Source organism: Lycorma delicatula, chromosome 1, assembly GCF_047948215.1.
Source record: "Lycorma delicatula isolate Av1 chromosome 1, ASM4794821v1, whole genome shotgun sequence".
Lineage (NCBI taxonomy): Eukaryota > Metazoa > Arthropoda > Insecta > Hemiptera > Fulgoridae > Lycorma > Lycorma delicatula.
This window is the reverse complement of record NC_134455.1, coordinates 143,015,772-143,031,079: the sequence shown is the minus strand read 5'-3', so window position 1 is coordinate 143,031,079 and position 15,308 is coordinate 143,015,772. Positions and strand designations below refer to the sequence as shown.

Sequence of the window (15,308 nt, the reverse complement as noted above, 5' to 3'; positions counted from 1 at the left end):
CCAAGATTTGTCCTGATCAATTAATTTACATCCAAAATACAGTTCATATAACTTTTTTATAAGTGGCATTATATTTCTTTTCTGAGACTTCAACGTTACCTCAGAAAAGCATTTATGATAATTAATGCAACTGCAAGTTATTAATACATTACAATAAACTAATATTATTTAAAAAGAAACACTTTATAAACACACTAATTTAATAAACATAAACTCATTTTACCGAACAACATACACCCGCCAATATGAATGTAGCTACAAAACTGAATGTTACACACATGAAAACTCACACTCGAATGAGAATTAAAAATATTTTTCTTAGTCTGCACAACAGTTTATAAGTAAATATAATAACGACAGAAATAATTAATGACTGGATGATAAGTTTATAGTAAGATGAAAATAGAAAGAATGAGTCACATTCTTGTTCATTTTAATTAGTGTGTAAATAATAAACATGATGACAAGTTCTAACAAATCAATTTGACAACAATTAAGGGACTGTAATAAATAAACAAATGCTATTTAGTTGATAAATAACATAATAAAATATGCTCACAAAATGCTATGCTTATGGAGTTCAAGTATGATAATACCTGAAAATAAGAATGGTAGTTACAAAAAACTAATCCTGATAGAAGAATACTGATTTCATATTTGAAATTGGCATGAAAAATACGAGGTCTGTTCAAGAAATACTTAGACTGTTTGAATTGCTCTGCTCCAGTTGGTTCCAATCAAATCCGCTGGGCGTCACCAGGTTTGTACAGATCAGCTGATTGCAATGCAGTTTTTTAATTGCAAATATCATTACTGGTTGTTTAGCTACGCAGTTGTTTGTGAAGTGTGTTTTTTTTTTCATTTGGTGGATTTTAGAATGAGTGACTTGAATGAGCAAAGAGTTGCTGTGAAATTTTGTGTTAAACTCGGAAAATCTGCAAGTGAAACTTTTGATATGCTCAAGACAGCTTACTGTGACGTTGCTATGAAACGTGTGACATGTTTTAAGTGGTATGGACATTTTAAAGATGGTCGTCAGTCGATTGAAGACGATGAGTGACCTGGACGTCCTTCCACGTCAACTGATTCACATGTAGACAAAGTCAACACCCTGGTTCAGTTAAATTGACGTCTGACCATCAGAGAGCTTGCTGAAGAGTGCGGGATATCAGCTGGATCATGTTATAAGATTTCGAGATCATTTTACAAGAGTGGTGACTGGTTTTTTCATCACAACAATGTTCCAGCCCATTCACCCCTCAGAACTCATGACTTTTTGTCCAACGCTCGATCACTGTTCTTCCTCACCCACCCTACTCACCTGACCTCGCTCCTTGTGACTTCTTCTTGTCCCCCAAACTCAAAAGACCTTTGAAAGAAAGAAGATTTGAGACAATTCCCGAGATTGAGGCAAATGTGATTAAGGAACTGAAGAACATCACAAAAGAAGCGTTCCAGGACTGTTTCCAAAAGTGGAAACACCGTTGGGATAAGTGTGTGCGTCGGGGAGGAGAGTACTTTGAAGGGAACCCAGACAAGTAACTTCTAAATAAAGTACATTTTGTTTTATGACGTTAGTCTACATATTTTTTTAATAGACCTCGTACTATAAGAATCAATTATTCACTCTCACTCAACAAATTCATAGTTGATCAGTGTTATTTTTTTTTGCAATGTAATTATTTAACAAATATCATTATAGATTTTTAATTAAATCAATTCAAAAATGTCAACGTAAATAAACATGAAAGAATAAACATAAATTTGAGAAAGTGTACCAAGAATAATGTGATTCTTGATTAGTTTAATATATAAATTTGAGAAAGAGTAACAACAACAATGTGATTCTTGATAAGTTTTATAAAATAATCAGATTCAAAAGTTAAAAATCGTTATTTTTCTTACTTTAAATAAAAACAACAATTAATAAAGACTTCAACTCCAGTTGTACTCTGAACTACACCTCCTTTCATTTTAGGATCTACTTAAAATTTCCCCATAAAAAACATTTGATTTAGAAACTTTAATAAAAAATTTACAGAAAGCAGTGTCCAAAAATTTGATTATCAGATCAATATATACAATAATTTGGTGACAAATTATTAAGAAAGAAAGCAATACAACATTGAAATAACAAAATAATGAATAACAATATTAGAAATATCAATATAAAGCAATAACAATATCATTGAAATAGAGTCTGAAATATTAATTCATTAAAAGTTTTATAAATTATTTTATATACACTGTGAATGCTGTCTCACATATTAATAATATTTACCAGACCATCAGCAGCATTCTAGCTATAAAAAATACAGATCAGAAAAAGCAACTTGTGCTTTGCTTTGACTATTATAAGTAAATGTGATATAAAAAAAATTAGTTTCTCAAAAGATTTTGATTTTATAAGTTTTTAAATTATTTTTTAAAAACAAAAATATCTTCAAAAAAAATTGATTTAAAGACTTCTTTCTTTGAATAACTTTATACCTATTTATGAGATATAAGCAAAATATTAATTCAATCTATATCATTGTATTAACCTTGTTCTGTACTTGCAAGAATGATGGTAATTAAACACAAAAACAAATTACAGACTAATCCTGTAATTGCAATCTTCTTTTATAAAATCAATTTGGTTTCCGCCCTGGAAAGTCAAACGTTATGACACAAAAATACATAGTGAGATTTATTTTTGTATCTTTATTATATACCACCTAATGAACTATCATAAATTAGTGATAAAAACGTATCACGTATGACAGTGGAGTAAATGCAATTTACTCCAAATAAATCCAAATTACAGCAAATAAATCAACTATTATAAATCAACTATTTACAGCAAGTAAATCCAATTTACAGCAATTTAAATTGGAGTAAAAGTGATGGTAAATCAAGTAACTCATATTAATGGTATGTTTTAAGAAATCTAATGACATTTCAAAAAAGAGTTCTATTAAGTCTATACTGTAAAACAATCGATAGTGAAAAATTATTCTGATCATGCTAATGTAATGGTTGAAGATGACCTGATAAAAGACAAAAACATTATGAAAAATTACATAGCCAATCTCAAGAATAAAAAGTACCACGCCAAGCTAACTAAAGAAAGCGAGGAATTCCCACTGCCTCTTCAGGGTCAAATACTTGGTAGCAAATCAGCACACCAATATCATCAAAATGTAGGTCATTCATACTCAGCCCAAGAGGTACCTTCATTCTGTTCACCATAGGGACTAGCTGAACAATGAACATCATTACACAGAGAAAGAAATCATAACTAACGTTACTTACATATGAAATGCTTTACATGTGTTGCTCACAAGAAAGAATGTGACAGAATAAAGCACCAAATTAATGAATTCAATTTTAGTTACAATAATGTTTTGTCATTCCCACAAATTAGTAGAATAAAAGAAGCTATCAGTTAAATAAATAATGGCCTAACACAAATGTAACTTCTCTGTAATTTAAATCTCAACATTAAGTGGAAAAATGTTTGAAAGATTTGTTAGACAATAAACTTAATAAGTTAGATTGATTAATCAATCATTAAATAATAACAGTTTTATTCTCATTTTTTATACAGTACTTATTTCTTACAAAATAGCATTTAACGTTGTAACAATTCCTGCAAACTTAAAATAAAATAAACACACTTATATAGACATAAATAAAATACACACAGCTATATGGATATATACATTATAATAATAAATATAATACTATCATAATAACAATGAAAGAAAATTACCTAACATATTTTTGATATATTATGAATTTTTAGATCATAAAAGACTGAGAACTAGATACTCCCAATGAAATCCTATATGAGAGTTACCATCTTTGTAACTTATGAAAAATTAAAATTACTTTATAATTGAACTGTTTGTTTACACTGGATGCTATTATATTAATATCCAACTATTAAAAAGAAAGGAAAACGTAGAAATATTAGTAGTATAAAACGACTCTTGGTATGGAGAATGATTTGGACATCCGAATATGTATTTAGTTACTTTATTTTAATGTAGTTGATTTTATTATACTTATCTTATTCATACTTATAATACATCTAATTCTTCAATAAAGTTTATTTTTGAAAAGAAACTTTTGACATAATCCTCATTGAGTATCCATTTTTTTAATGCCATATTAAAATTAGTAATTACTTTTAGTTGTTAGATGTCTGCAAAGATTGCCTTGAAAATTCAAGGTGCAATAAAAAGATACAATCTCCGTTTGGTTTGGGCAATTTAATGCTGCATGTTTGCATGTTGTACGCAGTGCGAATGTAATTTTGTTCCTGCTGGACTCTTTTTACATAAAATATTACCAGAATCTTATAAAAGTACAAGTATGAGAAGGGTAGAAGGTCCCATTCCCTGAAAATGGGTAAAGAATTAAATGTTTGAAATCTTTTGGAAATAGTTCTCATGCTATACTTTTATCCTATTATAAGAAGTTTTAATACAAAGTTACATGCTCATCCCCATACTGAAAGTCTACTTTCAATTAAAGTATAATATTGGTTTTATAATATATTCTGGGCAGAGATTACAAATAAAGTTTTCTACCAGCATAATTTAGTTATTTCTTTAATTTCACTGTAAGGTCTGGTCAAGACATATGGAATCAATCACTATGTCTAAATATTTTGCACTATCTGCTTCCTGTATCATCTTGCAGTCAATGGTTTGCATTTTATGGTGTGCATTTGATACAATAATGGTTGAACTGAATTAGTTCTTAAATTAAGTATAATTATTTTAGTTTTATTTACATCTATACTTAAAGTGTTAACTTGAAACGAAAGGTTAAGGTCTTAGAGATCGCTATTAATTATTTCAACTAATAATTCCTCATTGACAGCACAATAGTTCAATGCTGTATCACTAGCAAATCTTGTGGTGGATCTGTTTATAAATAGGTTGAATAATTTATAAATAAGTTTATTCACTACCGTAAATAAATGTATAAATCGATTATTTACTGTTTTTTTATAAATAAGAATAAATTTTATCTGTATAGAATAAATCTGTATAAATAAGTCTGTATAGAATCAGGTGGATAGATATGTCCTCCCCTCTTTTACTCTTTTTTTGGAGAAATAGAAAAGTATTTCTCCAACCTTCTTGAAAATTATTTCTCTCTTTTGGTACAGTGGAGAAAATTTATCATGATTTTAATCAGATTTATACTACCATTTATGGAAAATACAAGATTATTTCAGAAAGTACAATAAATTCAGTATTCAGTCCAATAAATCTAAAAATAATTTTCATAATTTCAATCATCAGTACTCATATTCATGTAAATATAAACAAATTATACATTTATATATATAAACAACTAAATATATATATAGATATATATACAAATTATAATGTTTATATACATAAACAAATTATTATTTATATATTATATAAAATGGTTTTCTGTCTATTTTTTCATATCTGTAAGAATTTTTATAATAAGACATATTTACCAGTTCAAATTACTGTACAATTTAACTACTTTGTACACAGATTAAATGTTATTCTCTATTGTATATACCTCACAAGATGAGCTGATCCAGAGAGCACACATAAGACGAGAGAAATTACATCAGGTACAGCTGACTGAACACATGGATTACTGGAAGACAATGCAGGCTGCAATAAGCTATCTACTAAAGAAGAAACTATTGAACGACAATTATATAACATAAATGGTACACATCTCAATACATCAGCACCATCACTTTCATTATCATTAAAGTATCGTGAAAGCAGCTGTAATCTCCAACCAATATCGATGTCACATGGTATTTGACCCAGAGTGCGTAAACACAATTTTTTAACTCTATCGACTGCAACAATAAAAATTTTAACTGTCATAATAAAAAACTGATTAAATACTAGCAAAAAATGTTATTACCTGTATACATATACAAAACTCTGACAAAGTAAGCAACAAGAACTAATTTTTCAGGATCAGTATATACAGACATGAAACCTTACTGCTTATACCAGACAGTCTGGTCTCCAAAGTAGAATATACCCTATATAAAAGAAAATGAAAAATTTCTTTATCAATATGCAAAAACTGATCTTGAAACAAAGTATAATTTTGTTTTCAAAAAATAAAATTTTAAGGGAGTTTTAAAAAAAGGCAGTAAAATGGAGAAGTTTCTAGAATTATGCACTATAGATATCGAAAGACAGCCTACAAAGAACAAAAACAAAAGTTACCCTAATGTGAAATAAATGAGAGAGACAAAAGAGAAAGACATATTTAGTTCCACCTACCTCCAAAGTTACTGCTTTTTTTCAAGGGAAACAAACAACCGGGAAGATGTTCCTCAAGCACAAACAACAAAGAACTCTACCTTGGCAAAACGCCTCACAACGATAATTTCTATTTGGCAGGAAACCCAGCAGAAACTCACACGTAAGGGTTGCTGAGAACAGGAAGATAAATGAATTACACAAATACTGGATGTGCAAATGTATTAAAAAAAAAATGGTACTTTGAGCACCCTTACAAATCACAGCATATCACAATTTAACAGAATCCATCTGCAATGTGATGAATACCTATGAATTCAACATATTTAACCAGTAAACATATCGCTTCAACGCGACAACCAAATGTTAATTATTTAGACCACCCACAGCACACCATACAATTCACCTGCTGAGAAACATCATGAAAATCGCTATATCTAGGATCACCTGGAAAGAAGTATGTGAAACTCCTGAGAATGATAAGTAATTAGTATTAATTTACAATTATTAAATTGAAACTGAGAATAAATTGGTGGAGGTGTTCAAAAGAAAAAATTACATTGATGGATAGTAAACACAGCAGGTAGTTTGATACAAAGTTAGAAAATAATTGTGAACAGCTCAAATAACCACTGAAACTATAAGTGGTGATGGTGAGTAAAACAGTCATTGAAGATTACTCCTATAAACAGAAACATACAACTGGAACTGAGATCATATCTTTATCCCTCCTATGCAAGTTACCTCTGATCCCACCATTATCAAAGAGAACTTTGACTGTTCTGCTAAAGCATTTACAATAAGGATAAATAATTTACAGCAGATGGAAAAAAGTTGATATGGTTGGGATAAAACATTCTAAGAACCATTCATTTAGAGGAGGAGTAAATCACTGACCTTATAAGAATGAAAAAAATCAGAGATCTTATAATGGGTCAATAGAATTTAAACATACAGATCCTCTATACTCTACAATTATTGTTATTAACCAATTTCAGGTAACATATCGGAAATTATTAAACTGATTTGGAGTTACCTAACAGACTCAATAAACTCAATCAAAACAAAGAGCTCAACATTTTAAACAGTGCAATACTGAGAAAATTCATGTTAATTTAACTATTTAGTTATACTCAACAATTATTTAGTTTTATTAATATATGAGAAAATGTACCCTTTTTAATAAAAAAAAAATTAGTTTAATAGATTCTGTCCAGAATTATAATGAAAAGATTTAATTTGTAACTGATTTAATAAATTGTAATTTTATCTTAAGAAAATGATGAGATTAGGTTTTAATCTTCAAATCATTATATGAATCAAGTTCTTTTTTGTAATTCAAGTAATGCATTTTGAACAAACCATAACCCATCTGTTGCTACTAATCTAAAAGTTACTGAACTTTTCATCCAGTGAATTCACAAAACACCGTCAACTATCAGGTAAGAGAGCCAGAGTTATGAATTCAGTTATTTATCATACAAATTTACAGGAACTAAGAGCCAGGGGGAATTCATGGATTTCCAAGTCTGAGCCGGTTTTTCATGTTTCGGTTTCATGATTCAAAGAAAATGTATAAGTTTTCAGTACCCCAGGTCCAGCAGTTCTAACGATTAACAAACCCCCTAAAGTGAAAACATGCTTCATGTGTGAAAAATACAAACATTTTGTGGTGTTAGATTTTGATCTAAATGATAACCTTGTCTCTAGTGAAATTCTCGAAAGACTGACAATCCTTTTAGCATAATCAGCATTAGTTAGCTCATGAAAAACCTGCATTCAATACAGATAAAATTTCAGCATTCTCCTTATTGCAGAGTGGAGTAAAACTTGTAAAATGTTCTTTTCCTGGCTTAGTTTCCACAAATGTCGATGAGGAGATCTTGTAACTGCCAGTTTAATGTCCTGTATGACTTGCATAATTAAAACTAACCTGTCGAGTACATTTCTGGTTTAACACCAAACCTATTTCATGAAAATGTTTAAATTTCTGAATAACACTTTTTACTCATGCTTCCTTTTCAGTTTTCTCCCTGAACTTTCATAGACACATAACATGAGATTTCATCTAAATAAGTTTCCATCACTAAAACATAAAAACACGTTCTGCAATTTAAAACATAAAAACAGTTAACTGCATTTTAACAAACAACACATGATACACAACCTTGTTCAAAAGCCAATCCTCGACACAGACTAGCAATACTCAAAAATGTAGACAATAAACAGTCCTCCACACTCCAGCTCCAGTTGTACCAACAGCTTCCATATTATTTTACCTGTCTCAGAACAACATATGCATTTAGTAAAAAATACTGAGTGATGGAGCCTCTTTTAAGTTGAACAGCTGTACATAAGTAGTCTGAAAACATTGCTATGATACAATTGTATTCACAGACTATTTGAAATAATGGAATCCTTAGAGCAGTCGAATACTAAATTTTTGGACTCTATATATTTTTTTGCCCTCTCAAACTCAAAAAAAAGAAACTTTATCTGTGAATCAATGTGTAACTTATAGAATGAAGTTAAAAGTCAATCAACAAACGAAGTGTATGAATGACTATCTGTTGACGAGTTTATCCATATGATACTTCGTAAATATTTCCAATACTTTTAAAAAGTTGAAAATATGAATCACTGTTTCCATTTTCATTCACTATACATTAAAGTGAAATTTCAAAATACTTTTTCAGAGAATGTTGCACTTAATATTATATCCAAATTTATATTTTTTGTTTAATGTGTTAAAACATCTACAGTAATTAGTTAATTGATGCTTATCCTACTTCTCTTTTGTTTCAGGTTGTGTATCAAATAATCATGTACAGACACAACTAATTACCAGTTAGTTTGTCTTCTTTTCCAAACATTTTGTTTGTCATTTTTCTTCCACACATTTTTTTATGGCTGTTAATTACATAAAACCAATCAAGCTGCATTACATTTAGTATCTGATAATTTTGCTACAAATGTATGAGTATTTTGATATTCTCTATCTTAGTACATATACGTACTTTAATTATGTGTATCTTGTCCCTTTAAGTGTTCTTATATATAAAAATCACTTTATATAAACATAAATAATTAATGATTATATATAAATCATCCCTTAAACTTAAAATTTCTAAATTTTTTAAATGATTCCATTTTAAGTTATCAAAAGGAGCTCTATGGCTTTATATTTGCTACATAAAATGAGATACATTCTTGAACTCATTTTAGGTTTGTCAGCATCTCAAGTAACTGTACTATATTCATTTGTCATTTTCAAGTTCTAAATATCTTGATAGCGCTTGTTGCAAACCACAATAAGTTTCAAGGGGAAGTGACTGATAATTGACATAAGAGAAGGAAGAAAAGACAAAGGAGGAGAAGTGGAGTGGGAAGTACTATACTATATACAAACATTGATCTGAACTGCTAATTACCAAATCAAGTCATAATGTTTCAATTCCTGATAACTCATAATTGCTTTATAATTTATATTGTCACCGCTGATATTTAAATCACAATCATCACTATTATCGCTGTCACCAGGTACGTTAATAATAACAATTTTAATGGCTTATCAATTAAGGTTCCCGAGACAAATAAGATGTTTCTTGACATGGTCAAATCTTTATTTCCATTTGGCATTTGTAATTGAATTTGCTTATTCTTCAATTAATGCAATAGCACATCTAATTTAAAATTAATATTTTTTTAACGTATTTTTTTTAAAACTACACAAATTTTTTCAACTGATTTAAATTCCAGAGAATAAGGAGGCCATCTCAAACACTGGAACCTTTCTCAGTTAAAACTGAATCAATTTTAAAATAACAAAATGCAGCTTATGCAGTTTATTAAACCGTACAGTTCTGATTCAAAATTGTACTTGTAAGTGACACGTTATTTTACATAAGCCAATCTATCTTGTCTGCTTTTCACATGTTTGAATTCAGAGCATGGTTCAGATACACATTATGGTACAAAGTATTATCTATGACAATGACTGAGTTATAGAGAAGATTAGGAATTAATTGTCGTTTTACCCAAACTTGTAATTAACACCATTCAAATTGTCATGGTAATCTCCTGTTTCGGTATCAGATTTAAATATAAGAAGCACGTTCTTGACAAAACAATTTTCAGAATCGGCATAAACAATGCAAGCACGCTTACATTAGGGAATCAGAGCAGCAAGGTTGTGGTCACAGCCGTCACTCCATGATATTGGTTTGGTATAACTGCAGGATTCATCTGCATAAATTATAGGTCTGTTCTGGTTATGGTAATTTTTTATAGCTCTTAAGTAATGTAGTTTCAGTTCCTGATTTTTTAATTTTTCTAGTAAAATGTTTCTATTATCTACAGTTTTTTCCATTTGAACCCTATTCTCTGATAATGTGCGATAAAGATCAAATGTTTCCTTCAAAATTGATTTTCTCTTTTTTTTAACCAGTGGTAGCAATTGAAGAGTATGCATTCAACTTTTTATCACTTTATCAATGTAAAAAATTATACATAGTTTCATGAATGACACTTTTATCAAAGTTATCCACAGATGTTTTAGTTTTCTTAGTGTTAAGAGCTTTTTAAGAGTGCTAAAGCCTTTATTGGGAGTAGTTTTTGCTTCGTGTAAAACTTTTTGAACACTATTGAGTGAAATTCCCGTAGCTTCGGCAACACTTTCTGAAGTTGTTTAAGAAGCATCAGTCCACCTTGTGCCTACTTTGTCATAAAGTTAAAAACATTGAACAAGATTTCTCTTGTCTGGCTATAGATAAGTTTACGCCCCCCCAATTTTTTTCTTGTATATCCGACTACTTTCCACCTTCCATTATAATAAAAAGGAATTTTAATCCTACCCTATGTTACCCTTATTGTAATCTAAAGAAACAGAATCCATTAACAAGTACAAAATGTAAATATTAAAAAATTGTACTCTGATAATTTTTGTACACAAAACACAACATGGTGTTTTCACTAAACTAATATAATACATTTATACAGACACACGCTCATACAGATACAATAACAAACTACGACAGTGAAGAAGCAACTGAATGAATGCATACCCCCAATGCTGAAAATGTGTTGTCTATGATAACGCCTCAAGGACAAACTTATAGTGATTTGCAACAAGACCTAGCTAAAATAGTAATACTCCTAGACATAGTAATACTTTAGAAGCTCCACTTCTGTCACTTCCTCCTCAAGATCCTTAATGATAATGAGGCCTCTCCTACACGATCCACTTGAGATACTCACACCCTCTAGTTTACTCGACTTCTTCTGAACCTCTACAGCTTCTTCTTTGTTGGCCCTCACTTTCATATGTAAGGACTCCCCACCACCTCTGTTGATGGACAGTTGTCCCCAATCCTTGGTCACACTATTTCTGACTTTTTTGAGGAGGTCCGCACATGTAGCCCCCGTTGCCTTAATTACAAGTGTATTGGTGGGCTCCATCAGCTGCTGAGGCCATTTACTCACCGCTTCGTCTGCTATCACTTCATCCAGATACACAACCCTACCAGCACTGCTTCTACCATGGTACTCTAGCATTTTCTTAAGAAGTACGCCTACCTTGTTTGTTTGCCACTGAGCCATATCTAACCTCAGCATTAATCTCCTGAATTTTCTTTACAGCTCTGTGTAAGTTCTCTGCAACTACTCTCTCCCCAGCCCTAGTGTCCACTATCAACATGTACACCCTGCCCTGGATATCTTCTTCGATGTCACCTATCAACACTTCTGCTAGGCCTTGCTACACTACCAGCTAACCCCTCCTCAGCCTAGATTGTCTCACCAGCCTACACATGGTGGCAACCATGTCCAGCAATTTCCTACCGTGGCTTGTCCTGCCATCCTCCACTAAGTCATATGTGGCTAAAACATCACCACTGGCCTCAAAGAAGGACCCCTTTACCTCCTCACAATTTTTAAAGCTCCTCTGACCACCTCCTGATAACCACATCCGGGACTTACTTGTCTGGCACAGCCTCCTCTATCTGTGACAACAACTATCTGTTGATGGCTCTTGTAGTTTGTGTGGCCGCATCTTTCAACGGTTCACCACTACTGTGTATCCCTATAAGATTGGGATGCAATAATGCATACAGCTTTCATCACAATTTCCACACCCCTCGCTCTCTCACTAACCAGAACCGCACACTCCTTAATTTCTTTTTTGGTGTTTATGTACCAGCAACAAAGATCTACCACTTTGGTAGTGGCCTCCAGAAGGTGGTCCATATCTGTCCCTCCTGTGAGATCCCCTTCACTACTAGTTTCAATGATCTCCACCTTCCTCTTGGGGATCCTAACCACTGTATTTTCAGTGTTTATTGTTAGATCCATCATACTGGACCCCAGCATCGACCTAGGTGACCTAGCTGTCAACCTTGTTGAGAAGTAAACTTGGACTCCATTTTTGCTTCTTCTGGCAAACTCGATTTAGATAACTTAATATAAAATAAATTCAATATACTTCAATTCAAATCACTAACAATTAATTAATATAACAATAGTTTAGGGTTGTTACTCAAACTAATATTTCTTTACTCTTCCTAGACACCCCTTAGAAATAGCAATGGCAAATTTCAGCTTCTAGCCTTCCATTAAGAAGAATTAGTGTAAGTGACTCAGTGAGGGCTTTTCCATAAATAAACTAAAATCCTAACTATAGAAAAGAATGTAAGCAATTAACTAAATTATAACAAAACAGCCCACAAAAATCAAATAAATCTACTAGCTATTTTATTCAATTGTTAATAGGTACCTGAATTATTTTATTTAATTCACCTTGAAAAACAGAGTCCTGATGATTAATAAATGCCTCAATAGTATCTTGAAATGAAGTTCCACATAAATCTAGTTCAAATAAAAAGCTGTATTTCCACCAAGGCAATGATTGAAAAGCAATTAATTGTTTAACAATGGTAACTGAAATGATATTTATTTCAGGTAAAGTTAACAGCACTGATGATATTTCAAATAAATAATTAACTCCTTCAAAATCAGCCATCACAAGTTTATCTGTGAATGCAGCTGTCATAGATATAAAATCTAAAACACAAAGAAATTAAAAAAAAAACAATATTATAATAAAATAAGTAAATACAAATAATTAAAATTCAGGTAAAAGTTGATGATTGTTAACTTACCAACAAAGTTAATATAAAATTTATATAATTTCAATAAAAAAGAAACTTTAAATAACAAGAAAGGAGCGGTCATACACTTCACCCCAAATAAAATTACAAACATAAACATAGGAAAAGCCACGATTACATAAAAACTAGTATTTCATTGAAAAATTAATTTAAGAGAAAGAAAGATAAAAAGCTAAATCCATGAAATCGATGACCACAGCTGGCTTAGTAGTTAAACTTTAGAAATGAACATTACAGTCAATAAAGATTCTCATGCAGATTATAGGATAGCATTGCTGGATTCAGGTATAATAAAAATTCAGCAATGTTATACACATTTATTTTTCTGTTTATAATTTATTGTACTCAACTAATTACTTCTCTCTTCAATGTTGCAAGTAATATATTGTAAATTTTATTTTGTAAAGACAAGTATATTAACATACCACAAGGGTACATATAAGAAACAAAACGGGTTAAGAGGTTTATTTTAGCTACAAGACTAATACTACAATCAAATTAGTTTGAACCACGTAAGTAACAATATTCTTTCTAAAAGAAATTACTTATTCAGTATATTTTAACACAAGTATTACAAATAAAATGTAAACTTTATGCTACAGAAAATCAACAGTGTATTTGGTAACAAACACTCTAGTAGAACAAGCTTCTATTTTCAATAAAAATTTCTGCTTATTTCAAAATATGTAGAAATAAATAAGAATATAAAGCATACCAGCTTATGAAACTATAAATGTGAAACAGCAATTTTACACATGTATGTAGAACAATTACTACAACTGAAATAGTTGCAGCTAATATTAAATTTAACACTCATTAAAAATCATAATTTTTTATCTTAAGTGAAATCAAATTAATGGTGGCAGCCATCAGCCACTAAATGCCAAGAACATGTAGTTGTCCATCCACAGGGAACTCACATTTGACATTGATCAATTTTGATAGTTTAATAACCACAGTGGCTTTGACTGTTACCATTCTACCGTACATACTTTTGTACATACTTTTATTTTCTAAAATCTTACAATTTCACAGATAATTACAGTTTCCTTCATTAAATTCACAGACAATTTCATTAACAAAATGTAAGTTTGTAGACTTCAGAAAAGCTTAGTATAAACAAAATAAAGGTGTTGTAGGAAGTAATGGAAGCAGGAATACCAACAAATGTGAACTGTCTCATAAAAATATGTATGGCAGATAAGAGTGAAGGAAAAGAACTGGGATCTTTAGAGTTGAGAATGGAATGAAGAAGAGAGGAAGTATCCTACTAAAGTATCAACTACACAGCCAAACCTCACTGAAGGGTAGACTGCAACCGTGATATTGAATAGAGACTAAACCAAAAGAAAAATTCCACACTGGAATAAATTGGGTACTTCAATACTGCATTGGATGACATATTGGAATTAATGAGTCACAGCTTAGGGATACATGAAAATAATAACAGAGTAGGCCCCACCCCATTCTGTTGATAATGGACGAGCTTTAAATGGCCAAATATAATAGCAAAATAAGAGATAATTAAAAAACAAATTGTAAAACAATCATAATAATGGTAGGTAAGGCTGCATCACTTGCAATCACTTGTGGATAACAAAATATTTTAAGATTGTATTTATTTTTTCTTTATCTTTACTGCTGTGTTTAACAAATGAGTAAGTAACAATTGCATATTCTTCTAATGAATACTGTATGCTTTATATACCATATTAAGCAGTTACATTTATCCTCCTCTATTTTTTTTTCAAGTCATTAACATTAGTTATTCTTTGAAATCTATTTTCAAATTGATCCTATTTTTATTGACTTTACATATGCTTCTGCGTGTGCATTAACAAGGAAAATGAGATGGATAAAATTATGGTCAAAAAAG

The 15,308-nt window shown here is 30.7% G+C and overlaps 1 protein-coding gene across 2 annotated transcripts in view; it reads right to left on the bottom strand.

The window, feature by feature from the left end:
* mei-41 (ATR serine/threonine kinase meiotic 41) overlaps positions 1-15,308 on the bottom strand; it is a 152,724-nt gene that overhangs the window by 78,694 nt on the left and 58,722 nt on the right. For both annotated transcript variants that reach the window (XM_075362915.1, XM_075362925.1), the window contains exons 11-12: positions 13,062-13,325; positions 5,557-5,851 (exon numbers count right to left, since the gene is read on the bottom strand). In XM_075362915.1, coding sequence (XP_075219030.1) covers positions 5,557-5,851; positions 13,062-13,325 — 559 coding nt within the window. The remainder of the gene's footprint in view (positions 1-5,556; positions 5,852-13,061; positions 13,326-15,308) is intronic.